The 25,814-nt window shown below is 36.1% G+C and overlaps 1 protein-coding gene across 4 annotated transcripts in view; it reads left to right on the top strand.

Moving 5' to 3' along the window:
• LOC144956309 (solute carrier organic anion transporter family member 4A1-like) overlaps positions 1-25,533 on the top strand; it is a 71,069-nt gene extending 45,536 nt beyond the window's left edge. For all 4 annotated transcript variants that reach the window (XM_078886804.1, XM_078886802.1, XM_078886803.1 and 1 more), the window contains 15 exons: positions 3,823-4,025; positions 4,516-4,650; positions 5,520-5,770; positions 6,855-7,096; positions 8,555-8,722; positions 10,032-10,223; positions 10,842-10,926; positions 13,288-13,374; positions 15,314-15,526; positions 15,939-16,103; positions 16,753-16,948; positions 18,029-18,158; positions 19,610-19,773; positions 20,921-20,985; positions 21,871-25,533. In XM_078886804.1, coding sequence (XP_078742930.1) covers positions 3,823-4,025; positions 4,516-4,650; positions 5,520-5,770; positions 6,855-7,096; positions 8,555-8,722; positions 10,032-10,223; positions 10,842-10,926; positions 13,288-13,374; positions 15,314-15,526; positions 15,939-16,103; positions 16,753-16,948; positions 18,029-18,158; positions 19,610-19,773; positions 20,921-20,985; positions 21,871-22,118 — 2,544 coding nt within the window. In that variant the 3' untranslated portion in view covers positions 22,119-25,533. The remainder of the gene's footprint in view (positions 1-3,822; positions 4,026-4,515; positions 4,651-5,519; positions 5,771-6,854; positions 7,097-8,554; positions 8,723-10,031; positions 10,224-10,841; positions 10,927-13,287; positions 13,375-15,313; positions 15,527-15,938; positions 16,104-16,752; positions 16,949-18,028; positions 18,159-19,609; positions 19,774-20,920; positions 20,986-21,870) is intronic.
• The last annotated feature ends 281 nt before the right edge of the window (positions 25,534-25,814 follow it).

Genomic DNA, 25,814 nt, shown 5'->3' on the forward strand with positions numbered 1-25,814 from the left:
ATGATGATGATGATGATGATGATGATGATGTTGTTGAAGAAGAAGGAGAAGAAGATCAGCTGTTGAATTCGACGATGGTTAGACAAAATAAATAAATTAATTGATTGATTTATTAATCTCTTCTTTTAAAAAAATACGGTTAGGGATCAAAATTGTATGGACAGCCGTCAATGTTAAAATGTTAACATCGAGCACAGAATTAATTACATAAACCTACAATTATAAATCTATTTTTCACAGATTGATAAACGAATAAGTTCTAAATCTTTCTTAAATTAAGGATAGACGTCTAGGTCTAACTCCATTTTCAGTTGATTCAGATGGGATTTTTTACATAGAATATTTGATGGGCTATGTGGTCTTGTGGTATGACACTCGCTTTCGGATCGGAAGGTCCTGGGTTCGAGCCTCGCTCGGCGCATAGTTGAGTCCTTGGAGAAGGCTCTTTACTCACATTCTCTCACCGTACTCATGTGTAAAATGAGTACCTGGCCGTTAACAGCGTTTTCTATGTCCCAAAAAAGTATAATATTGCCTAACAGGCGTCATGTCTCGTCCTAAGTCGCGGTCGGCCAGGGACCCCTTGTAAAGCGCTTTGAGCACGTTGGTGGATATTGCGCTATATAAAAGCTCAATAATAAAATGGGGTATAATCATTAGTCCTTTACTTTTGGCCATCGATTTGCCATCATTTGGCCATCGATTTGCCATCATTTGGCCACTTATGGCTCATTCTCGATCTATGTTAATTTCAAAATGACAATCGTAAAATAATATTAAAATTCATACATTTGTATTAATTTGTTTTAATCATGAAAACTGGAGGCAGCAGAAATATGGTTTCCTAGAAAGATGTCAAGAATCTCATTGACAGCGAAGAAAACTAATGAAGAAGTATTAGAGCAAGCTGAACCTAATAGGTTACTAATTCGTACAATAAGAAAAAGACAAATGCAATTTTTAGGGCACCTAAATCGACATAAATGTATTGAACATCTTGCTCTCACAGGAAAGATAGAATGCAAAAAGAGTAAAGGTAGACCAAGAAAACCATATTTGAATAGTTTGAATAGCTGGATGACTAAGAAAGAGAAGAGCAATATTAGTTTTCTGAGGTTATCTGATCAGAGAGATGAATGGCGAACCATGATCACCGATGTCTGGCACAGACTTGGTACTTGAAGAAGAAGAAGAAGCATGAAGATGTACACAACTCTAAAGGGATTGTATCTCTAGAATGCAGAGTCTAATAATATAACGAGGTATAGATGTCGCTGCTACGTTGACGTGAGGTGCTTTTCGCGTTGGAACTGCAAAATAGCCAAAATGATTGTTGTTGTGTAGTTGTATATTATTGATTAGGATGAAGAATGAAGAAAGAAAGCATTACTCTTGATCACATCCGTGGACTCAACAACATCTAGCATGTTGAAATTGAATCCAACTAATGTATTTGATGTTCATCAAAAGGGTTATTCGATAAGTTGGCTTGTGATTTAAAAAACAAATCATTTGCGCGCACCTGCACACTTTATACCTAACCGATTTTGTTGTTGAAGGCTCAAAAGATTCGTCTCGATCTATGTTAATTTCAACAATATGTTAGTATCATAAGTAAAATAGATGAATGCCTGTTCGTAATACCCTTTATTTCCCTCAAATATTGCGGTTAATTTTTTTAAAACAAGCAAAACAAACAAAAAACAAAAAAAAAAAAAAACGCCCCCCCCCCACACACACACACACCAAACAAAAAAAAAAAAAACCAAAAAAAAAAAACCAAAATGGATGCTCGTTTATTCTTTAAATGTGCCCCATCGTCTCCAAATGGTATCATGTCGGGTTGAACGGGACTCTGGAAAGTGAATATAGTTTAATTAAAAAGAAAACAAATCCAAACTCATGCCTGTGGCCAATGTACGGAGTTGTATTTTTCTACACCGTAGACAAGAGAAATTAACTAACTCTGCCTTTTTTATTGTGGTTAAAAATTCAAATTACATCACCTGGTTTATTCCGACATTACAGCAATTTGAGACGGAACTGAGAAATCCCATTTACTTCTTTAAAAGCCAAGGAGTCAGATTCTTTGAAAGCCAAGGTTGGCCAAGGAGTCAGATTCTTTGAAAGCCAAGGTTGGCCAAGGAGTCAGATTCTTTGAAAGACAAGGTTGGCCAAGGAGTCAGATTCTTTGAAAGCCAATGTTCGCCAAGGAGTCAGATTCTTTGAAAGCCAAGGTTGGCCAAGGAGTCAGATTCTTTGAAAGCCAAGGTTCGCCAAGGAGTCAGATTCTTTGAAAGCCAAGGTTGGCCAAGGAGTCAGATTCTTTGAAAGCCAAGGTTGGCCAAGGAGTCAGATTCTTTGAAAGCCAAGGTTGGCCAAGGAGTCAGATTCTTTGAAAGCCAAGGTTCGCCAAGGAGTCAGATTCTTTGAAAGCCAAGGTTGGCCAAGGAGTCAGATTCTTTGAAAGCCAAGGTTGGTCAAGGAGTCAGATTATTTGAAAGTCAAGGTTGACCAAGAAATCAGATTCTTTAAAAGCCAAGGTTGGCCAAGGAGACATATTATTCTTTAAAAGCCAAGTTTGACCGAGGAGACATATTCTTTAAAAGCCGAGTTTGGCCTAGAAGGCATATTCTATAAAAGCCATGTTTGGCCGAGGAGACATATTCTTTAAAAGCCGAGTTTGGCCGAGGAGGCATATTCTGTAAAAGCCATGTTTGGCCGAGGAGACATATTCTTTAAAAGCCGAGTTTGGCCGAGGAGGCATATTCTATAAAAGCAATGTTTGGTTGAGGAGACATTCTTTAAAAGCCAAGGTTGGCCGAGGAGTCAGATTCTTTCAAAGCCAGGATTGATCATATTCAGACACAGATTCTCCCAGATTCCGTTTTTAAAAAATCCAAAATGTTAGAGTGAAACTGGTCTGAAAAAGTGTGTATAAATATAAAACGGCGCCAAACAAAGCAGGGAAAAACACCCAAAAAGGTCAAACGACCTCGAACCTTAGACCTCTGATTACCGGCCAGAGGTACCATATAGTTAAGACGATATAATGCTTATATTCTTCACAAGGGTACATGTGTCTGCCTTGAACTTTAGCTTTTTGACGTATTTTGTTAGGGAGGGGGGTCTTGTGTTTTTCTTTCTTGCTCTGTCTAGCACTGTTTCATACACACTTTCAGATCTTTATCGTACAACAGTGCCTGCTCCCTAAATCGTGAGAGTGAAACTGGAGAATTTATTGTTGTTTTTTGTTGTTGGTTTTTTTTTATTGTTGTGGTTTTTGGTATGATTAAACTGTACTTGCACTCCAATGATTATAAAACATGATAAAGTGACAATGCATAAGGTATAGAGATACATTTTTTGGGGGGTTAAAACCAAAGTGCATATATTAGAAGTTTTGATAACCGAACACATTTATGGGCTTAATTTAACATTGACAATATTTTCCGTTGGTTTGAGAGTATTTTCATTATAACAACCGATTCATCTGACATGCAAATAATAAGTACACATGGGTAAAAACAGACTTCAGATGTGCAAATAAGTACACAAGGGTAAAAACAGACTTCAGATGTGCAAATAAGTACACGTGTGTAAAAACAGACTTCAGATGTGTAAATAAGTACACATGGGTAAAAACAGACTTCTGACGTGCAAATGAGTACAATGTGGGTAAAAACAGACTTTATGGACCCCCCCCCCCCCCATTAATGTTTAGATTGTTTTTGTCGTTGGCAGTCCTGGTAAATAATGTCACATTTATTTACAGATTTTAATATTGTTGTTGATTACATTTTTAAAACCCTTCTTTCACAGCGTTTCAAAAAAGTATGGATTTTTGCGCTCCTATCTGGTGTGACGTCACTGTTTGCCGAGTACATTCACGTCTACCTGATATCACAGGTACCCTACCTGAAGCGTCAGTTTGACCTCGGTGATAATGCAACGGACATGCTTACCTTACCGTCTCCCATTGCCTCCCTATTCACAGTCTTATTCCTCAGTGTCATAGCAAGGAGGTATGGTATATTTCATTTGTCTTAAAAATATAAACCAATTGTTATTATTATTATTATTATTAATCATCTTTATCATCACCATCATCATCATCATCTTCATCATTATCATCATCGTCGTCGTCATCATCTCGTCATCATCAACATCATCATCATCATCATCATCATCAGCATCACAATCACATCATCACCATCACATCATCATCACCATCACCATCATCATCATCATCATCATCATCATCATCATCATCATCATCATCATCATCATTCATCATCATCATCATCATCATCACCACCACCACCATCATCATCATCATAATAATATATCATCATCATCATCATCATCATCATCATCATCATCATCATCATCATCATCATCATCATCATCATCATCATCATCATCATCATCATCGTCATCATCATCATCCCCATCATCATCATCATCATCATTCAATGTCTTAATAATCGAATGTTGACCACTCCCACCCACCAGGGTCAACATACCCCGAGTCCTGGCCATCACATCTTTGGTTGCTGGCATTTGTTCCCTGTTGTGTATCATTCCTCACATCCATTCACACAAAGATTTGGCTGACCCACCCCGTGAAAATGAAACAGAGAAATTCACGTAAGTTTTTCAATACGTTGCTTCTAAGGCAAGAGTAAATAAATTGAGAGGCTTCGTATGGAACAATACAGACAGTGGACGTTTCGAGTACAAACCCTTCTTCAGCAGGGTTTGTGCCCGAAACGTCCATTGTCTGTATTGTTCCCATATGAAGCCTCTCCATTTTAAAAAACTATTTCATTAGTATTTTCTCGATCACAGTCTTCAGGCATTTTTCTACAATACGTTGCTTCATAGCTTCTAAAATCCGCCCTTTTAAGGGAATATTCTATTGCTTCCTTATTCATTTTTTTAACAAGAGCATTTATATTGCGCAATATCCATTCAACATACTCAAAGCACTTAACAAAGATCCAAGGCCAACAGCAAGACGTACATATAGGATGAGACATGATGCCTGTTAGGCGATAATATTACAATGTTTTTTTCCATCAGAGACAACGCTGTTAACAGTCAGGTACTCATGTTTCACCTGAGTAAGATGAGAAAATGTGAGTAAATAGTATTTTCCAAGGACTCAACAATATAGTGCTCAGAGTGGGCCTTCAACTATGAAGGCAAATCATACCACTAGACCACATAGAAGCACACATTTTTAGCGCTATTACGAGCATGCCTTTTTGAACGGTTTTGTAAAATTCTAATTCCGTAGAATTTAATACAGATGTTCAAAAAAGATTATAACCAGCGCGATCATATTATATTATTAGCTTTTGAATCGTTGTGTGTTGTGTGTGTGCGTGTGTGTGCATGTGTGTGTGTGTGCGTGTGTGTGTGCGTATTAGTTAATTGTAAAGCGCTGCTCATCATTTGTTTTTTTACCTTCTGGTAACTTAAAGAAGCAACGCAATCAATTTTCTTGATTACAGTGTAGAGAAGCTGATGTTTGATATGCCCTCCTGTGTGTACGCCCGGATGCCTAAGGACCTTGTTGACAAGATGCAGAAAATTATGACAGACTTGATGATGAAACGAATGGCGGAAAATGCGGCTAAATTTCATGCTGAGGCTGCGGCTAGGGCCAAACAGCAACCAACTCCTTCCAAACCCAAGCCAAAACCCACACCGCAAAGATTTCCTGACACCACACCTACCCCGATTCCAGTCAAACCTGACTCAGGTATAGTAAAACCCCATTATATCCTACTACCCAAAGGTATAGTAAAACCCCATTATATCCTACTACCCAAAGGTATAGTAAAACTCCATTATATCCTACTGCCCAAAGGCATAGTAAAACCCCATTATATCCTACTGCCCAAAGGTATAGTAAAACCCCATTATATCCTACTGTCCAAAGGTATAGTAAAACCCCATTATATCCTACTGCCCAAAGGTATAGTAAAACGCCATTATATCCTACTACCCAAAGGTATAGTAAAACCTCATTATATCCTACTGCCCAAAGGTATAGTAAAACCCCATTATATCCGACTGCCCAAAGGTATAGTAAAACCCCATTATATCCTACTACCCAAAGGTATAGTAAAACCCCATTATATCGTACTGCCCAAAGGTATAGTAAAACCCCATTATATCCTACTGCCCAAAGGTATAGTAAAACCCCATTATATCCTACTGCCCAAGACATAGTAAAACCCCATTATATCCTACTGCCCAAAGATATAGTAAAACCCCATTATATCCTACTGTCCAAAGGTATAGTAAAACCCCATTATATCCTACTGCTCAAAGGTAGAGTAAAACCCCATTATATCCTACTGCCCAAAGATATAGTAAAACCCCATTATATCCTACTGTCCAAAGGTATAGTAAAACCCCATTATATCCTACTGCCCATAGGTATAGTAAAACCCCATCATATCCTACTGCCTAAAGGTATAGTAAAACCCCATTATATCGTACTGCCCAAAGGTATAGTAAAACTCCATTTTATCCTACTGCCCAAGACATAGTAAAACCCCATTATATCTTACTGCCCAAACCACCCTCCCCCTCTCCCCGCTCTCTTTCTCACACACTTGGCCCATCTCCACCTCATTGCCAAATTTGGTTTATGTGCTCGTTGTCATCACCATTACCACGATCATCATCATCATCATCATCATCGTCGTCGTCGTCGTCATCATCACCATTACCATCATCATCACCATCGTCATCATTCATATCACCACCAACTTTAACTCAATCACGTGAACTCCCTCGATCTTCCCCACACATCTAATGTATTTATTTGGCCACAGGAGGCAACAACCAACCAGTCGTCACAGCAGGAGCTGTGAAGACAACCACAACGACAACCACCACCACCACCACTACCACCCCCATGCCCACCACCACTGTGCCACAAGGCAGTGGGGTGACAGTTATGATGCTGGATTTTGAGAAGCTTGCCCAGAATCCAATCTACCCCAACCTCAAGCCAATGGCACTGTCTATGGGCATTGACCTAGATAAAGTCAGAACCATGAGTCTACCAGAACAGGTGTGTTTATCCTTCTTCTGCTTTTTCTCTTCTCCTCTTGTAACAGACTTTTGTCTGGGTGGGGTTCCTGACCTCCCATAGTGGGCAGGGAGGTACATACTGTGTCTTCTATCCCCCTATGTCTGTTTTCCCACATGCTTTCTGTCTTTGTCTTGGAATGAGATTACTTAGTTTTGTCCTGACCCTGACCGGATACCCTGGCTGGGAGGGAAACAGTCAGATGTATAGTTAGTTTTGGGAGATGATATTTTTTCCCTCTGTTATTCGCTGTATTATGTTTTGTTCATGATTTCTAAACATTTGAGTGTATTTCTCTTAGTGGGGTCCTGTGCTTGTGTCTGGATAGGACTTTGAGGTGATCTCAAACTAAGTACACTGATAGTGTGCTCTTGGAATCTACATCTGTTCCCTATTTGAACCAATGCCCCTTTGTCTGCTTATTCTTGGATGCTTAAATTATAATTCTAGAACTTTTTACTATCCCATTTTCTTCCTTTTTACTGGCGCTGATATAACCTAAATGTGTTGCAAGCGCCGTAAAACCCTTAAAAACAAAAACAAAACAAACAGACTTTTGTCTTTTAACAATAGTCAAAGCGATACTAAGCTGCTAGAGGCTGTGGACTGTAAAAAGTAATCAACAAAAATGAATATATAACAGCTTAAAAAAAAAAATACCTAACACTAACACAGAACGTTATGAGCTCAATACCCTTCTTCAACAACAAAAATTCAATGAAAACATAAACATATTACTAAACATAAATACAGTACTATTGGTTCGGCAGACAGGTATTATTGATATGTTATTATTATTTTACATGACACAGCATGCCGTAATTAGATAGGAAACGTAAGCATTTTATGGTACCTCTTTTTAATTAAATTCACAAACACACCGTCTTGGAGGCAATGTGGCAGGTCTTAAAAGGACAATTCCATTGCTACTTTGGTGTTCTACACTACTATCTCATTCTCACTCTCACTCACTCTATCCCATGACCGGTTGGTCGTCGGGGGGACTCTCGGTTTGCAGACTTCACGATTCGACGCCACTCATCATGGTCTTGGCCTTTCCTCATTAGATTGTTCCACGTCAGCCCTGTCCAATCTTTAATGTTATCCTGTCACCTTTATCTCGGTCTTCCTCTTTTTCGGCAGCCTTCTACTGTGCCCTGCAATATTGTCTTGCATAAGCTTTCATGTCTTACGAGGTGACCAAACCAAGACAATTTCCTTCTCTTTACCATTGCAAGTAGTGATTCTTGCCTTCCTACCAGTTCTTTTACTTCGTCCAGAACACTTACATTGGTCCTATGTTCCACTACTATAGACTACATTAACTACCCATTTAGTTGTTTCATGCCTCCCTGGAAATATAATGCTCTCCTGACAAAATTCCCCATGGGTATGAATCAAAGGAATTTATGTTTCATTTTATTTTATTTATTATTTCAGGCTGCTTACGTACAACAGCTTCCCCCCAATGTTAGGGACATGTTACCAAATCTCAAAGCCATGCTGGGTCCTAACAGTGACGACTATTTCTTCCCATATGAACTTCCAAACAGTCGCCGTAGAAGAGCTGCTGATGACCTGGACGACAAGCTTGCCTTTGAGAGAAATGTAAGTCATAGTTTTGTCATAATTGGATTCAATAGTCTGATGTCACGTCGCCCAGCAACGCGGCCATCGTGGTTCTAAACAAAGAAAATCTGTACTTTTTATTCTTCAAGCTGGCTAGAACTTTTCATATATGTCTTCTGATCAGAATGTGTAAAAAGTCAAAACATGATCAGATTTATAATGTATTTTTTTCCATCGGATACACTTTTATGCTCGTCGGAGAAATATTTCATAAGGGCATCCGCCATTTTTCCGATAGTTAAAGCCAGTTACTAAGTTACCATGCATCATTACAAGGGAAGTGACGTTACGACTGTTGAGGCGTATTTGATTTAAACAGAATGCTTCTGACGCCACTCTTCTTCGTGATTTCAATTTATTTCCCACCCAGATATGTCGATACATTTCAATGAATAGACTAACTAAATGTAAAAGTAGGTTGATATCAGACTCTGGTTTGTTTTTATTTTGCCACCAATTTATGTAAGCACCTCTTGTCACATTCAACCAACAACAACAACAACAACAACAACAACAACAACAACAACAACAACAACAACAACAACAACAATAAAAAAAGCTTAATTTAGAATTCTCCTGACCTCATATTTTAGTTTATTTTTTTTTCTCTTTTTTTTTTAAAGACCTTTTTGTAATTTATCTGACAATGAGGCCCTTTTGTAATTTATCTGACAATGAGGCCCTTTTGTAATTTATCTGACAATGAGGCCCTTTTGTAATTTATCTGACAATGAGGCCCTTTTGTAATTTATCTGACAATGGGGCCCTTTTGTAATTTATCTGACAATGAGGCCCTTGTGTATTATCTGACAAGAGGCCCTTTTGTAATTTATCTGACAAGAGGCCCTTTTGTAATGTATCTGACAATGAAAGGCCCTTTTGTAATTTATCTGACAAAGAGGCCCTTTTGTAATTTATCTGACAATGAAGCCCTTTTGTAATTTATCTGACAAAGAGGCTTTTGTAATTTATATGACAATGAGGCCCTTTTGTAATTTATCTGATAATGAGGCCCTTTTGTAATTTATCTGACAATGGGGCCCTTTTGTAATTTATCTGACAAAGACAACGCAGGTACCAACCACTATTTCTCATTCGTCTGTGGTGTTTCATTCATCCTGTTTTGTTGATAAAGAGGAAACCCGAAACGTCCATTTTATCTGATTCCGTATGTTAAATCGAACCTTACATTCAATGTCACATTGTTATTCATTTCATCGAGCTTCGAGCAGCACAATTAATTTAGTACATTATCAAATTGGCTTTATAATTCTATTTTATTTTCCAGCGCAACATCACAAAGACAGATTTGATGTACACAGGGCTGCTTTCCCAGAGTATGAAGAAGATGCCTCCCATCCCCCCAGAGGTTCATGTCCAGATCTTCAAGGATGCCTGTCCGTTCAACACCCATCCATTCCATGAGGAAGACCACTCCAGCGTTGTCTTAGCTCTCTTTGTTGTCGCAATGGTCTTCCATGTGAGTCGTGTAATTGTAATAATGATAATGATGATGATGATGATGATGATGATAATAATTATGATATTATAATAATAATAATAATAATAATAATAATAATAATAATAATAATATAATAATAATGATAATGATAATATAATAATAATAATAATAATAATAATATATAATAATAATAATAATAAATAACAATAACAATAAACAACAACTAATATAATAATAATAATAATAATAATAATAATAATAATAATAATAATAATAATAATAATAATAATAATAATAATAATAATAATAATAATAATATAATGATAATAGTATTAACAATAACAAAAAAAATAACGGTGGCAAAAATGTTCATAAGAAGATTGTATTTCAAACTATGATGATTATAAATGATGATCATGATTTTGATGATGGTGATGATGATGAAGATGAAGATGATGGTGATGATGACGAGAGGATGATGATAATATAAATAAGAACTAGCGGCTTTCAGCTAACTTTTTTTTTCAAAATGTACCAGTGGGTTTTTAAAAATAAAATCTAAGTCTTTATTTTTAATTGCCCATGCTTTTAATTGGCCATGTTCAAGTAACACACAATTATTTTTTAATTTTTCAGGGAATTGCCATAGCTCCAAGAATGGCTCTGGTTGTTACATTTATCGATGACAACACCGGAGACACAGACACAGCTCAACATTTAGGTAATCAAAAAACTGTACATATTTCATTGATGCATTAAAATTATGCCCTTCTGCCATGACATCATAAGATATCATCGCCTAGGCATTCCACGAAGGACTATAGATAATTCATCTAACAAGATGTGTGATGTTTACATGATGTTTACAGGAATCACACATGTTGTCCAAGTGAGCAATTGGGGGTTAATAATCTTGCTCAAGGTAAAAAACATGAAAGTGCCCGAAACAGGGCTCGAACCCGGGACCTGTAATTAAAGGGAGTTAACCTATAATAAAGCAAATATGTTGGAATATATATCCTGAGTGACTTCCCTTGTGAGAAAAGAATGTGGGAATTTAAAAAATCATGGCTACCAATCCTAAACACAATGATTCTTGAATGTTATTTTATATATATATATATATTATATATATATTATATATAGCTCGAATTACTGAACATTACAACAGTGCAATGCCTTAACCACGTGGCCACCTTGTCCCTCCCACCCCCCCTGTCATTGATGTGTAATCAAATAGAAATTCAGTGTCTGCCATTGCATAAACATCTAATGGGTTTTCACTGACTGTTTTTTGTTTGTTTTTGTTTTTATGGGTTTTACAGCGTTTGCAACACATTTAGATTATATCAGCGCCAGTAAAAAGGAAGAAAATGGGAAAGTAAAAAGTTCTAGAATTACAATTAAAGCACCCAAGAAAAAGTAAGACATAGGGGAACTGAGAACAAATAGGGATCAGATGTAGATTCCAAGAGCATACCACCAATGTACTTAGTTTGAGATCACCTGTAACTCTCATCCTGACACAAGCACAAAATCCAACAAAGAGGTACACACTCAAATATTATACATCATACATTAAAAATAACAAATATAATAATATGTAACAGAGAGATGATTTACAAGGAAAAAAATATCATCTCCCATAACAATAACTATGCATTTGACTGTTTCCCTCCCAGCTAGGACTCCGGCCAGGGCCAGGACAAAACTAAGTAATCTCATTCCAAGACAAAGACAGAAAGCATGTTGGAAAACAGATATAAGGGGATAGAAGATGCAGTATGTACCTCCCTGCCCGCTATGGGAGGTCAGGATCCCCACCCAGTCACTGACTGTAACCCTGTGGCTGGGATCTCATTGTTCGGCTATATGGTCTAGTAGTATGACACTTGCTTTCGGATCGGAAGGTCCTGGGTTCTAGCCTCGGTTGGCGCATAGTTGATTCCTTGGAGAAGGCTCTTTACTCAAATTCTCTCACCGTACTCAGGTGTAAAATGAGTACTTGGCCGTTAACAGCATTGCCTCTGTCCTAAAAAATTGTATTATCACCTAACAGGCGACATGTCTCATCCTACATGTTAAATGTTGTTGTTGGCCAGAGACCCTTTGTAAAGCGCTTTGAGCATGTTTAGTGGATATTGTGCTATATAAAAAAGCTAGCATATAATTATAATCACTGAAAGAAATACCGATATCACCCAAACGGGTCTCAGCAGTTTCATTTTCTCATCTTCAAATGGGATAAGTAGTAGTCCATCGGAGCCATTTGGCCCATAGAGCCAGAGTTTATCCTGGTTTCTATAGAGTGAAACAGAGAATAATAATTGCGTACTACCCTTTGGATATGACGCTAGTAGGCAAAGTACATTCCACCAGCTTTAACAGACCCGGCTACTCAATCACTGCTGAGTGGACAGAAAACAATCTGGACTTCATCCAGGATCGAACTCAAGTCCCTTTGCATGTGAAGTGAGTGCTTTGTAACTGAGCTATTGGCACCCCCAAATAGGATACTCTTAAACTTTAAGTTTAAATTAAAAAGATTCAGAGTTTTTCTTTTTTGCCACTCACTAGTGACTGGGTAGCTGGGTCTAATTAAGAACTGGTAGAAAGTAACTTTCTGATAAACCTATCTCCTTAACCAATTTGTAACAAGCAATTGATGCAGACCATTTATCATCCTCCACCCTCCTTAAGGTACTACTATCTCACTAATCAATGACTTGGCTCATGTGTTTGAATCATACGCACGGCTATGTGGTCTAGTGGTATGATACTTGCTTTCGGATCGGAAGATCTTTTGTTCGAGCCTCGCTCAGTGAATAGTTGAGTCCTTGGAAAAGACTCTTTACTCACATTCTCTCAATGTACTCAGGTGTAAAATGAGTACCTGGCCGTTAACATCGTTGTCTCTGTCGGAGAAAAAAATTGTATTATCGCCTAATAGATGTCATGCTCTTTATGTTACGTGTTACTGTTGGTCAGGGACCCTTTGTAAATTGCTTTGAGCACGTTTAGTGGATATTGCACAAAAAAAAAGCTTAATTTTTAAAAAAAGACTAAACTGTATATTTGACAGGTCTGTTTACGGCTCTGGCCAGCTTTGGACCCCTGATCGCCATGTTGTTTGGTTTCAACTCTATGACAACCTACATCTCATTGGAAGGTAATAATTCAGTCTGTATACACTTGTTACATTGAATGACATAATCAGTCAGATGGTGAAAAGGGTTTGAACTTGAGATATTGCCAAGTTTAGTTAGAGGGTCACTTTTTATCAAAAATGAGTTATTGTCATAAATGATTAAATAAACCTTTTTGTACATCTTCGGGAAATATCAAAGCTTAATTTCACTTCTAAGTATGTTTTACAACTGGTCAAGTTGAAAAAGTACGAAAGTATGAAAAACGTTGCTGGATACCTTTCCCATACATCTGACCATAACTTCATGAAAAATCACCCAATTTATTTCAATTAAAGATTAAAATGCTCTTGTGAGCATATTCTTTCAGAAAATGCAAAAAATGCAAATCCAAAATGACTGATTATGTCATGGACTGACACATTTATCTATATATGTATTAGTTTTAGAGCAGCTTTTGTAATCAAGACTGGGGGAAAATAACAGACAAATATTTTTAAAAGATTGAAACATGCAAAGTCCAATTTACCGATACTAAGGGCAACTAACATGGAGTGTATTCTATGTAGCAGTAAGCCTCGCAGTCTGAATAACGCTTGCTGAGAATTGTGTGATTCAGCCACAGGGTTTTTAAAACTTCCATGAGTATAGCTGCTCTCTCCATCCATATTGTTAATTGTTTCCATTGGTCACAGTCCTTGGCCAGAGTTTTGAGGTTGTCAAGATCATGTTGTGACTTTATTACGGAGGGCACTGCAGTTTTTCTTTGTTCTTCAGGGATTAATTCTATGAGAAATGGGAAATATGTGGTTGGAGATAAAGATAAAGGGAGTAACTCATGAATAAGGGAACAACACAAAACAAACGACGTTTCAGCCTTTGGCCTTTTTCAAGTAGACATAGAATATATATATATCTATATTAGATAATTATATAGGTGAAAATGTGTTGTTTGTTTTGTGTTACAAGGCGTCCCTGGCCAACAGCAACATTTAACATGTAGGATGGGACATTACGCCTATTAGGCGATATCACAATTTTTTTGGACAGAGACAACACTGTTAACAGCCAGGTACTCTTTTTACACCTGAGTACTGTGAGAGAATGTGAGTAAAGAGCCTTCTCCAAGGGCTCAACAATGCACCGAGTGAGGCTCGAACCCAGGACCTTCCGATCCGAAAGCGAGTGTCATAATACAAGACCACATAGTGTTATTACACATTTATTGAACAATTACATCCGTTATCAGCTAGGTACTTATTTACCACCTGGGTATTGTGAGAGAAAAAAATGTGATAAAAGATCCTTTTCCAAGAAATCGGCCTTGTGTAGGGGGACTACAGCAGGGGGACTCGAAGATGGAACCTACCGGCCAGAAACTGTGTCATAAATCTCCCCGATAACTTGAGAAATTCTGTAAAATATAAAACATTTACTCGTCAATTAGAGAACATTTCTGTCACAGTAGGACATTATGGTACAGTGCCATCACTTAACACCATTCCACCCCACACAAACGTTGCATTAATCTTCAATATTGAAACAGCAACAGTATGGATTTTATTTAATAGGCATGATCTATATTACCTTTCCATGTGCTCGAGGTCATTGGTCACATTGGAATATGTGCTCAAAATGACCCACATAGTGAAAACTGTTCACAGCTTTTGAAATATCTAACATCATTATTGGTCATTTTGTTCAGCTTGAAACATGGGTATGTTACACAACTTTCATAAACAAAGCAGCGTGTTTACATTTATTAAGAAATATCCAATCGTTGGACAGCAACAAATCATGGGATCGATGACTTGGTTGGACGAAGACATGAATATAGATCACTCCCTTTGGATAGGCTTCTATAGTCATAGTCACATTTGTAGTACACGAGTGGAGAACCTGCAAGCTATTTTATAAATTTGAATATTCATTTACTAAAAAAAATTATTATTTCTTCAACAGACACCACTCATTACATGACATTCTTAAATCCAAGATGGCTGCCAGCATGGTGGATTGGCTTCCTGATCCTTGGCCTGGTTACAAGTTTCTGTAGCATTCCCATGATCCTCTTCCCTAAATCCATCATGCCCATTAGGAGATACGCTAACAACGTTCAAGAGAAAGATGCTGATGAAAACTCCTGTTTTGTTTGGGTTTTACAGGAATTGAGAGGTAAAAACCTGATTTTTATGGAAAGCTTTTCAGATGATGCGGTTGATTAGTTATTCTTTTAAATTTTAAACATGAACTTTATGTTTTTAAATATGTTACCAATTGTCCATAAGTGGTATTATGTTTGGGTCAACTTGACGATTGTTATCAAATTTTAAACTTAATTCATGAAAGGTTGCCTATTTTCCATCTATTTACGGAATTCACTATGTTAAAAAACCTCTGTATATTTTCTAATCACTCGATGAACAGTAATAAATTAGTATGTAATGTCTTTTTATTGGAGTTAACTGCTCAGATAGGAGTCAGTCGATGTGTTTGTGCTAAAGTTCAATCAATTTTTGCCTCCTAAATTGCCACCCTGTATCTCCTTCATAATATCTTGCCTCCTCCTCCTCCTCTGCCATTTCAGGACTATTTCCCAGCTTGTTCCGCCTGATGACCAATCGTGTCTACCTGCTATTGCTCGGGGGCAGCACATTGTCTCACATGGCCTGGGCTGGTATTACCTCTATCATTGTCAACTATTTTAGTCACCAGTTCTCTCTGAAACCCATGGAACCAGGGTTCGTTCTTTGTGAGTAAAGTGCAAGCTGCTTAATTATGTGTAGGGTAAATGTTATAGTGTGTGTGTGTGTGTGTGTGTGTATGTGTATGAGAGAGAGAGAGAGAGAGAGAGAGAGAGAGAGAGAGAGAGAGAGAGAGAGAGAGAGAGAGAGAGAGAGAGAGAGAGAGAGAGAGAGAGAGAGAGAGAGAGAGTTCTCTCTGAAACCCAGGGTTCGTCCTTTGTGAGTACAGTGCAAGCGGCTTAATAATGTGTAGGGTAAATGTTAGAGTGTGTGTGTGTGTGTGTGTGTGTGTGTGTGTGTGTGTGTTTGTCAGGGAGAGAGAAAGAGAGAGAGAGAGAGAGAGAGAGAGAGAGAGAGTTCTCTCTGAAACCCAGGGTTCGTCCTTTGTGAGTACAGTGCAAGCCGCTTAATAATGTGTAGGGTAAATGTTATAGTGTGTGTGTGTGTGTGTGTGTGTGTGTGTTTGTCAGGGATAGAGAGAGAGAGAGAGAGAGAGAGAGAGAGAGAGAGAGAGAGAGAGAGAGAGAGAGAGAGAGAGAGAGAGAGAATGTGGAAACATAAAATAAGTGAAAAATAAGCGTATATTTAATAAAAGTATTCACCATTTTGACCATTCATTATTTAAAATTTTTTTCTCTCTTACCTTTTCTTTGACAGATGCAATCTATGGTATTCTCCTTTTATTCGGTACTGTGTTTGGTGGTTTCGTATCAAGCAAGTTTAAATTGAACCCTGTATCGTGCCTTAAAATGGTGGTGCTTTTGTCTGCTGTGCTGGTTCTTGTGCAGGGGCTTAATATTGGATTTGGTTGTGATCAACCTAATATAGACAAAGGAGAAAAAAATGTTACAAGGTAGGTAATGGTAGCTTCATCAAAACTATTCAGGCGTTTGATTGATATTGGCTCAGTTGGCGAGTACCATTTTAAACTCCCTTTTCTGCCGTACTCTGGAAAAACACATATTAAAAAATTTGGCCAGAAAACTTGTCCTTCAAATATCGATTGAATTAAATGACTGATCTTGGCAAAAACTCTCAAACCCGTGAATTCAGGCCAAGATGAGATTAATTTAAATCGATCAATATTTGAAGGACGAGTTTTCTGGCCAAATTTTTTAATATGTGTTTTTGCAAGATTATGTCAATATTGGGGATGTTTCAAATCACTCAAAATAACCATGATAAAATTTAATACTGTACTCAATGGATTCTAGCACAGTTTTCGGAGAAGTCAAAAAAAAAAGGGGGGGGGGGGGGGGTTCAACATTAGGTTTACAAGAAATTAAGTGAGAAGGAAAGTGCCAGAAGACAATAGAGAATAATAATTTTGCGACGCCGATGGGGGCTCAAACCCACAACCTTACTGGTAATGACAACTCCTCCTGGCCGGGGAGAACGTGTCTCCACCGTATGAGCTATCCACGATCTAAAAAAAATCGCTTTTAACTCTAGTCTTTTATTAGAGCCTTCTCTTCCTGACTTCTTGAGATCGTGGGTCCAACACACACAAACTCCATAAAGTTAGTTGGCCAGCATAATTTAAGCTTAATAGCCAATATTGTCAACACAAACCTATAACATAGAAACGATTGAGACATTGAGTATGCTCCGGTATTTGGGGTGAATTTTTAATTCAGAAAAGTGAGTGTAGCAGGCACTTATGTTATGTTGATAACAAGAAATGAAGTGAGTAGGAACATTAGATTTAGATAGATAAGACTCGGTCATCCAGCTCCACCATGGCAGGGCATGCTGGAAAACTGATTAAGGTGATTGAATAAAATGAGTGAACCTACGGTTGTGTGTGTGTGTGTGTTTTTGTGTGCGTGTGTGTGTGTGTGTGTGCAGTTGTGCATTTTCTTACGTGTGATTTTATGAATATATGATTTGTTGTCAAAAAATCATTTAAAACCTTTTTTTTTCTTATCATAAGCATTTCTACAACAGACCTATGCAGCAAAACCTGTATCTGCTCAGAGCTTGGTTATGCCCCGGTCTGTGGTTCTGATGGCAATACTTATTACTCAGCCTGTCATGCAGGTTGTGGATATCCATACAAAGGAGTAAGTTTTATGGATTTGTTTTTTTTTTGACTGTGCAATGCTAGGAACTTAAACAAAAATTCAAACAAATATTAACCAATCAACAGCAATGCGCTGCTGTATTCTGAAAAAACAACAACATATATTAACAATTTTGACCAGAAACTTGATGATATTCAATTTCTATGATGGATAATGACGTCATGTTTCACGTAATATTATGAATTATCATTTATGAAAATTGAAGAACATAGTTTAAAGTTTCCATAAATGTTTTTGCTATACAGTGCCATTTTGCACAGTAGGTACTAACGGGCAGTTTTGATAAGCTGGCATGGCAGTTTTTTGTATCGCTTTCAGCTCCAACACGGCTGTAAAATCTGCAATTATTAGCAAATTTTTGCAAATATTCGAGATTTTGCAAAGAAAAACAAAAACAAAACAACAATAATACTTTAAAAAAAAAAAAAAAAAAACTTTCATAATTTTGTTTTAAAAGTTTTTTTTTCTTTTAGTTTGATAGCTCGTGTAGAACGTGAAAGATAATTAATCAAGAGTACTATATCCTTTTCTTCCTTTTTCCTGGCGCTGATATGACCTTACATTTGTTGCAAGTGCTGTGAAACCTTTTAAAACAAACAGATACCTTTCTCTTTCATGAACTAATTATGGGTTTTTTTGAAAATGAATCACAAATTTTTGCAATTTTTTTTGCAAATTTTGCTGTTTTTAGCTTGGAAAATTTGGGATTTATTTTTTGCAAAAGTCCGCCATGTCAGGATAAGAAGTTTTTCAATATCAGGCACATGATAAAAATCTATGCATCAGGTAGTGACTGAATTAATATTGATGTGCCCATCACTAATTTGCAGGCTTTTTGCCTCGCTTTGCCTTGCCTACAGAACAACCCACTGCTTATAACTTCTCACTAAGGCATTCTCAGTTTACTGCAGAATGGGAAGCAATGTAGCAATTAGACTCAAATTTCAATGAAATTCAAGTTGCTTTTTTATTTTGTTTTTGCCAAATGCGGACAGCTATGCCAAATATTCCTTTGCCATCTGTCTGGATTTTAAGTGATGTTTTTATTGCCTTTCTGAAGAAGGGCTTTGAGCCCAAAACATTCCGAGCTTGGAATTCTGTTCCTTTTCTTAGCTGTCATATTCACTTTGGATTTTTTCATTACTTTTTTACATTCTTTATTGTTCATTACTTCAGTTTTTGGGAAATCCCCTTGACAAAATGAAAAAAATGGCTGGTTCACCATTTATACATTTTTAGTCTGAATATAGCTAGTATTTGTTTATTTGTTATTATTTTCATTTTTTCCCCTAATGTGTGCTTGTATGTATGTGTGTGTGTGTGTGTGTGTGTGTGTGTGTGTGTGTGTGTGTGTGTGTGTGTATGTGTGTGTTTCTTTTCATTTCTTTGCTTGGTTCTATTTGTCTATAAAATTCCTTGATTTCCCGCAGAAATTCCATGACTGCAAGTGCATTGAAGACTCTGTGAAAACAGCAACCCCAGAGATGTGCGTCCAACCTTGCATGTGGGCTTATTGGGCTTTCCAAATTGCCTTATTATTAGGGGCTTTAGCCGTTGGTACTCGATTTGTGCCTTTACTCATGGCTTCCTACAGGTATGGAATTAAAAAATTCACCCCAAATACCGGAGCATACTCAATGTCTCAATAGTTTCTATATTGCACGTTTGTGTTGAGAATATTGACTATTAAGCTTAAATGCTGACCAACTTCGCGGCGTCTGTGTGTGTTGAACTCGTGACCTCAAGAAGTCAGGAAGAGAAGGGTCTATTAAGACTAGGGTTAGATACGAATCTTTTTTGGGATCGTGGATAGCTCATACGGTAAAGTCACACTCTCCCTGGCCAGGCAGAGTTGTCATACCAGTAAGGTCGCAGGTTCGAGCCTCCATTGCCGCTACAAAATTTTTATCCTCTATTGTCTTCTGGCACTCTCCTACTCACTTCATTCTACAGGTATGGTAGTAGTACATACAAGTTAACAATAGGCTTCAACAGTCGTGACGTCACTTCTTCGTAATGACGCATAGTAACTTAGTAACTGGTTCTAAACTATTGGAACAATGGCGGATGTCCATATGAAATACTTGTCCGACGAGCATAAAAATGTGTATCCATAAGAAAAAAAACATCATAAGCCCCAACTGTTGCGTGTATGCATCTGTTTTACCACTAATGAATTAATAGCAGTCCTGTTTACTTGAACATTTAAAAATTCGTAATTTTTGGAGTTAAAAATTGTAGTTACTACAGTTATCTTTAAAAAACAACAATTTACCCTCAAGAGGATTAATAAATCGAAGCCAAAATTTCATAATTATACGAATATTTTATTATAGTAGGCAGGTCTGTAATAGTCACCTTCTTGCATTCTGGGCTTCTTCAATTTCTTTTTCAAAGTTGGTTTTATTCGCACCGATTCCAAGCTTTATTACAGTATTCAGTAAAGATATCTAATCATATCTGATCCACCTTAAGAATGGCCAGGAGACAAATAACAGCACTTACATTTGGTTTCATTGAAGGTCAACTAATATTGCTGTTAATGCTGTTTTGGTGAGAACAATATGATCTGTTATTGAGAATTTAATCTGGATTTCAGGTTGGGCACAATCATAACAGAGATGTCAACAATATGGTTTTTAAAATTCTATTTGGTGGCTAAAGATTTGTTATATTCTATAATTGTTATCATCTCCAATCTTTATCGAGTCTCATTGTTATACTCTTTTCTAAACTCACAGATGTGTCGATAACAAAGACATTCCAGCTGCCATTGGATTGAAAATGTTCTACATTATTCTCTTTGGTGAGTGAACTTCCGTATTGTACTTTTACATCAGCTGATTATGCACATTGCTTAAAACACCCATCGTAATCTATCAATAGATGGATATTTTTTTTTTTACCCCAAAAAACAATCAAATAAACAAAAATATATAACAAAAAACAAAAAGAAAGTAACCTTAATTTGTTTTATTTGTTTTTTTTTTTGTATTTCATAATTTAAAAAAAATTACCGTCATACCTTCTACTCAATAATATGATATTATCAATTTCACTTTATTTTTTTTGACCTGGGCTAAAATTCAACTATTAGACTGACCTTGTATTACACATATAGATTTACTGAATTGGTCACAACAATCGCTCACAATCTTCCCAATTTAAAACCATTATAATAATTATCTTTATAATCCTATTCATCATCATTGTTATATTTGTCAACATCATAATCATTCTCACCATATATATCATTATATAGTACATTTATGAAGATTCAGAATATTGTCCATCTAAATTGATAATGGATATTAAAATATATAAGTCAAAGTGATTCTAAGCTGCTAAAAGCTGTTTTTAAAGTAATCATCAAAAATGAATATAACAGCTTCGAAAAAGAGCAAATACCAAATGCGGAAATTTCAAGCTCAAAACCCTTCATCAGCCATTAACAAAAACAATAAAAACATATATACAATATTTAAAATCCTTCATCAGCCAATAACAAAAACAATGAAAACATAAATACAATTTAAAATCTGGACAGATTACAGAGAAATATTTGGATGTCTGTCCGCAAGTAAAAAGATGTTGAAATGTCATTTCAAAGGTTCAAATTGAGTTCATCTTAAAGGAAAAACGAATTTCAGCTTAGAAATAATATCATGTTTTATTTTATCTTTTCTTGCAGGTTACATAGCAGCTCCATACATATTCAAACATATAGAGGACGGTACGTGTACATTACGTCGACCTGAATGCGGTATCTTCCCCACTTGTGCCATACATGACATTGTTGCCTATCGCCTACGCGTCTTCATCACTTCCTTTGTTTTGGAACTGGTGGGAGCTGTTTTGCTTTTACTTGGTTACCTCCTTGGTAAACGGCCATCTTCCAAATACAACGAAAGAGTTTACGATAAAGACCAGATGAAATAGATTTATAAGTAAGATAAACTATATGAACCAGGTTTTGTTTAATAACTATAATGCAACATTCCGTCGCTATTACCCCTTTAATGAACGAATTACTGACGGGATTCATTTTTCTCAAATCAGATATCTTCCGTCTTGAGCATTTTCTTCAAGATAACAGTAAGAGGGATGTGAAAAAAACCTTGGCTTTTACTGCTGTTACTGTTACTGTTCTCATTGTGAAAATGGTTAAAACTATAGATACATCATCAGATAAATAATGAGAGGTAATGATTTGAAAAGAATTCATTCTTGACATTAAACTTGAGATTATGATACACGATATAAAACTAAGACTTAAAAGCTGAAAGTTGTTATATAAAGTTGAATGATGTTGCTTGAAATTCAAGACAAGAATGGGGTGATTACAATTTCTGAGATAGAGCAAGACCTACATACGTGACTGAGTGTAAATTGTTATATCAGATCCTTTGAATGTTTATGACAGTAGGGAAATAATAATTTTCCTGAAAATGAAGTCAAGTGTATAAATACTAATAAATAAATATCCTTAAGGGACAAATCTGTAACACACAACATCAAAATATTTATAGATTGTGCATTTTTAATAACTGTTCTTCTGATCTTTCAAGAATCAAAATGTTACAAGAAAAAAAAATCATAAATCAGTTTACTTAATCTCTATGAATTAATGTCGTCATAATTTTTTTCTATCCGATATATCCTAGGGATTCATATTTGAAGGTCTGATTACTGAATGCAATGATGGGCTTGATTTAAGTTAACATTGTTGTATTTGACAATATTTTGTGTTAGCTTGAGAGTATTTCCATTACAACAAAGGGCACATAACAATGTAGGTTATAAAACCTGCAAATTTAGTATGCGTCGAATACACCAATGATAAATATGACAGTTTTCTACATGCATTTTACACACATTTATGGAGTTAATACTATAAGCCTAATTTATTCATATAATTTCATATTAAATAAATTTTTAAAGGATTTTTCTTCCATTTTTAATCCATGGCATTACTGTATGATAAATGATCCAAGAACAGGTTCTTGTGTTATCTTACACTAGAAATTGCCAATTGTATGTTTTTGTTAATAACTCTCAAATAAAAAGATGTTTTAGATAAACGCTGGTGTCAGAGCGTTAGGACAACAATTATATGATATTTAATATGATAGATAACATCCTTCTCAGCTATATGAACCGAACAATAAAAATTTAATTTAAAGTCAATGTGATTAGAATTGTGACATTTGTTATCATTTTTCATTATTATTATCATCATCATCATTATCATCACAATCAGTACTAGAGTTTAAATACAATATTCATTTCCTTTAAACAAAGAATACTTAATGAAAACTCCGATTAAAATTCAATTTTTATCTATTAATTTATTCCTTATAAATAAAGGTTTTATTTAGATTTTACAGTTCTCGCAAGGTCGCAGGTTTGAAAGTTTTTGCCAAGATGAGGGTCACTTAAATCGATCGATATTTGAAGGACCCGCTTTCTGGCCACATTTTTTAAAACGTGTTTTTGCTCAGAATACGGCAGTCAACTAATTTTCCTGGCCTCCCATAGTGGGCAGGGTGGCACTTACTGTGTCTTCTATACCCTATATCTGTTTTCCAACATGCTTTCTGTCTTTGCCTTGGAATGAGAATACTTGGTTTTGTCCTGGCCATGGCTAGATACCCTAGCTGAGAGGGAAACAGTCAAATGTAGTTCATATAAGTTTTGGGAGATGAATTTTTTTCCCTTGTAAATCATCTCCCTATTATGCACTGTATTGTTTTGTTTGCATGTTATATATGATTTTAAAACATTTGAGTGTATCTCTCTTAGTTGGGGCCTGGGCTTGTGTCTGGATGAGACTTTTAAGTGATCTCAAACTAAGTACTTTGATAGTGTGCTCTTGGAATCTACATCTGTTTCCTATTTGAACCAATTCCCCTTTGTCTTACCTTTTCTTGGGTGCTTTAATTGTAATTCTAGAACTTTTTACTATCCCATTTTCTTCCTTTTTACTGGCGCTGATATGACCTTAATGAATGTGTTTCAAGCGCTGTAAAACTCTTAAAAACATAAAAACAAACAGTCAACTAATTAATTTCAGTAGGAATAAAAGCACTGTATGGATCTATATCTATATCAGACTGGATACAGCTGATTAACTGTTGATGGTGGTTCATGAGTTAATCATGAATTTTTTTTCTATAGAATTTCACCTCCCTGCCTTTGGCAAAACGGGTCACATGACTTTGCCACTTCTTACCAAGACTTTTTCAATCATTCCAGAGGTTTTCCTCTTTTACGCTGCCTGCTACTTACTCACCATAAATCTCTTATAATATAATATCTATTTTTTGAATACAATATATATAATATATGTTGCTATTTAATTGAGATGATTTGAGAACTATCCTTTTTGTTAGAAGGAAAAAGACTGTGTATTTGGTAAGCACATACAGTATATTCCACTAATAATACGACAATATTTATGACCTATTTTAAATATTTTAGATAATATTCTATATCGACTTAATTTGCCTAAAATTTAAGTATAAAAATATCTTGATGAAATGTACTAAGCTGATAGAGTCTGTGTAGAATGTGTTTGCTGGAGGTATTTTGACGATCATTGTATTGAAACATTCTATTATAATCCCTATGACCTATGACTATGATTTCAAATTGGTGAATGTAGACAGGGTTGAGAATGAGAAAGAACTCGTGTTGTTATTTATTTTCATTGTTCATTTCGGTCACCATGACGTTCGGAGACTAAAAAGAAATCAAAATGTCATTATAGTTATCATGGTGCTTCCAGGGAATCATGACATTTTTATTCACAGGTTGTTCTTACTACATTGCAATGCCATATTTATTGAGGCTTACCGCTTCAATCTGGGTTTATGTGGGGACTGAATCAATTCTGAAAATTGAATTTAAAGTCTATATTATCAAATTTAATCTAAATTAATATTCTTGTATGAATGTCATGTCTTCAACTTATTGTTGGGGATTTTTTTTTTTATGTTTGTTTTTTGAGGGAAGGGGATGGGCTGATGATTTTGACTTTAAGTTCAATTTTTGGCATCTTATTCAACCCAATATATTATATCTGAAGACCTGTTCGATGCCAAGAGGTCATCAAATGTATACTTTAGTAAAGCTATCTTGTTCTACTTTTTTTTTTTTTTTTTACCTCATGTCCCTTCGTTGCTCACCACGCATAGTATTAGTCACTGAGCTCAATTTTGTATCCTCTGAAAATCAGAGGCTTTCATTTTATGGCAACGACAAGGCATCTACTTATATTATTTATTGGATGATGATTCATTTTTCATTTCAAATAAAGATCTTGGAGACGGTGCCTTTGCATTGGTCTATTCTATATATAATATATAAATTGTCCTTTTCTTTTTCTGTTTTATTTTCTTTCCTTGTTTGGGCATGAAACTTACTCGAATTTGTCAGAACAAGCGTTGTCCTTTATCTATGGGAGTCAAACATGAGCCTTTGTGTTTTCTGTGAAAGATTATGTCTTTGATTTTAAACTGTATGTCATCTTTTGGGCTAGTGTGTCTGCATTAGAAAGCATCTGTCTCATTTTTTATGGCAATCTTGAGTTGTCATAGACTTTTAGCTGCTTAGAAATTAGAAAGTATTGAACAA

The sequence above is a fragment of the Berghia stephanieae genome, chromosome 11, assembly GCF_034508935.2.
Source record: "Berghia stephanieae isolate SIO BIC M18660-M18661 chromosome 11, UCSD_Bste_1.3, whole genome shotgun sequence".
NCBI lineage: Eukaryota > Metazoa > Mollusca > Gastropoda > Nudibranchia > Aeolidiidae > Berghia > Berghia stephanieae.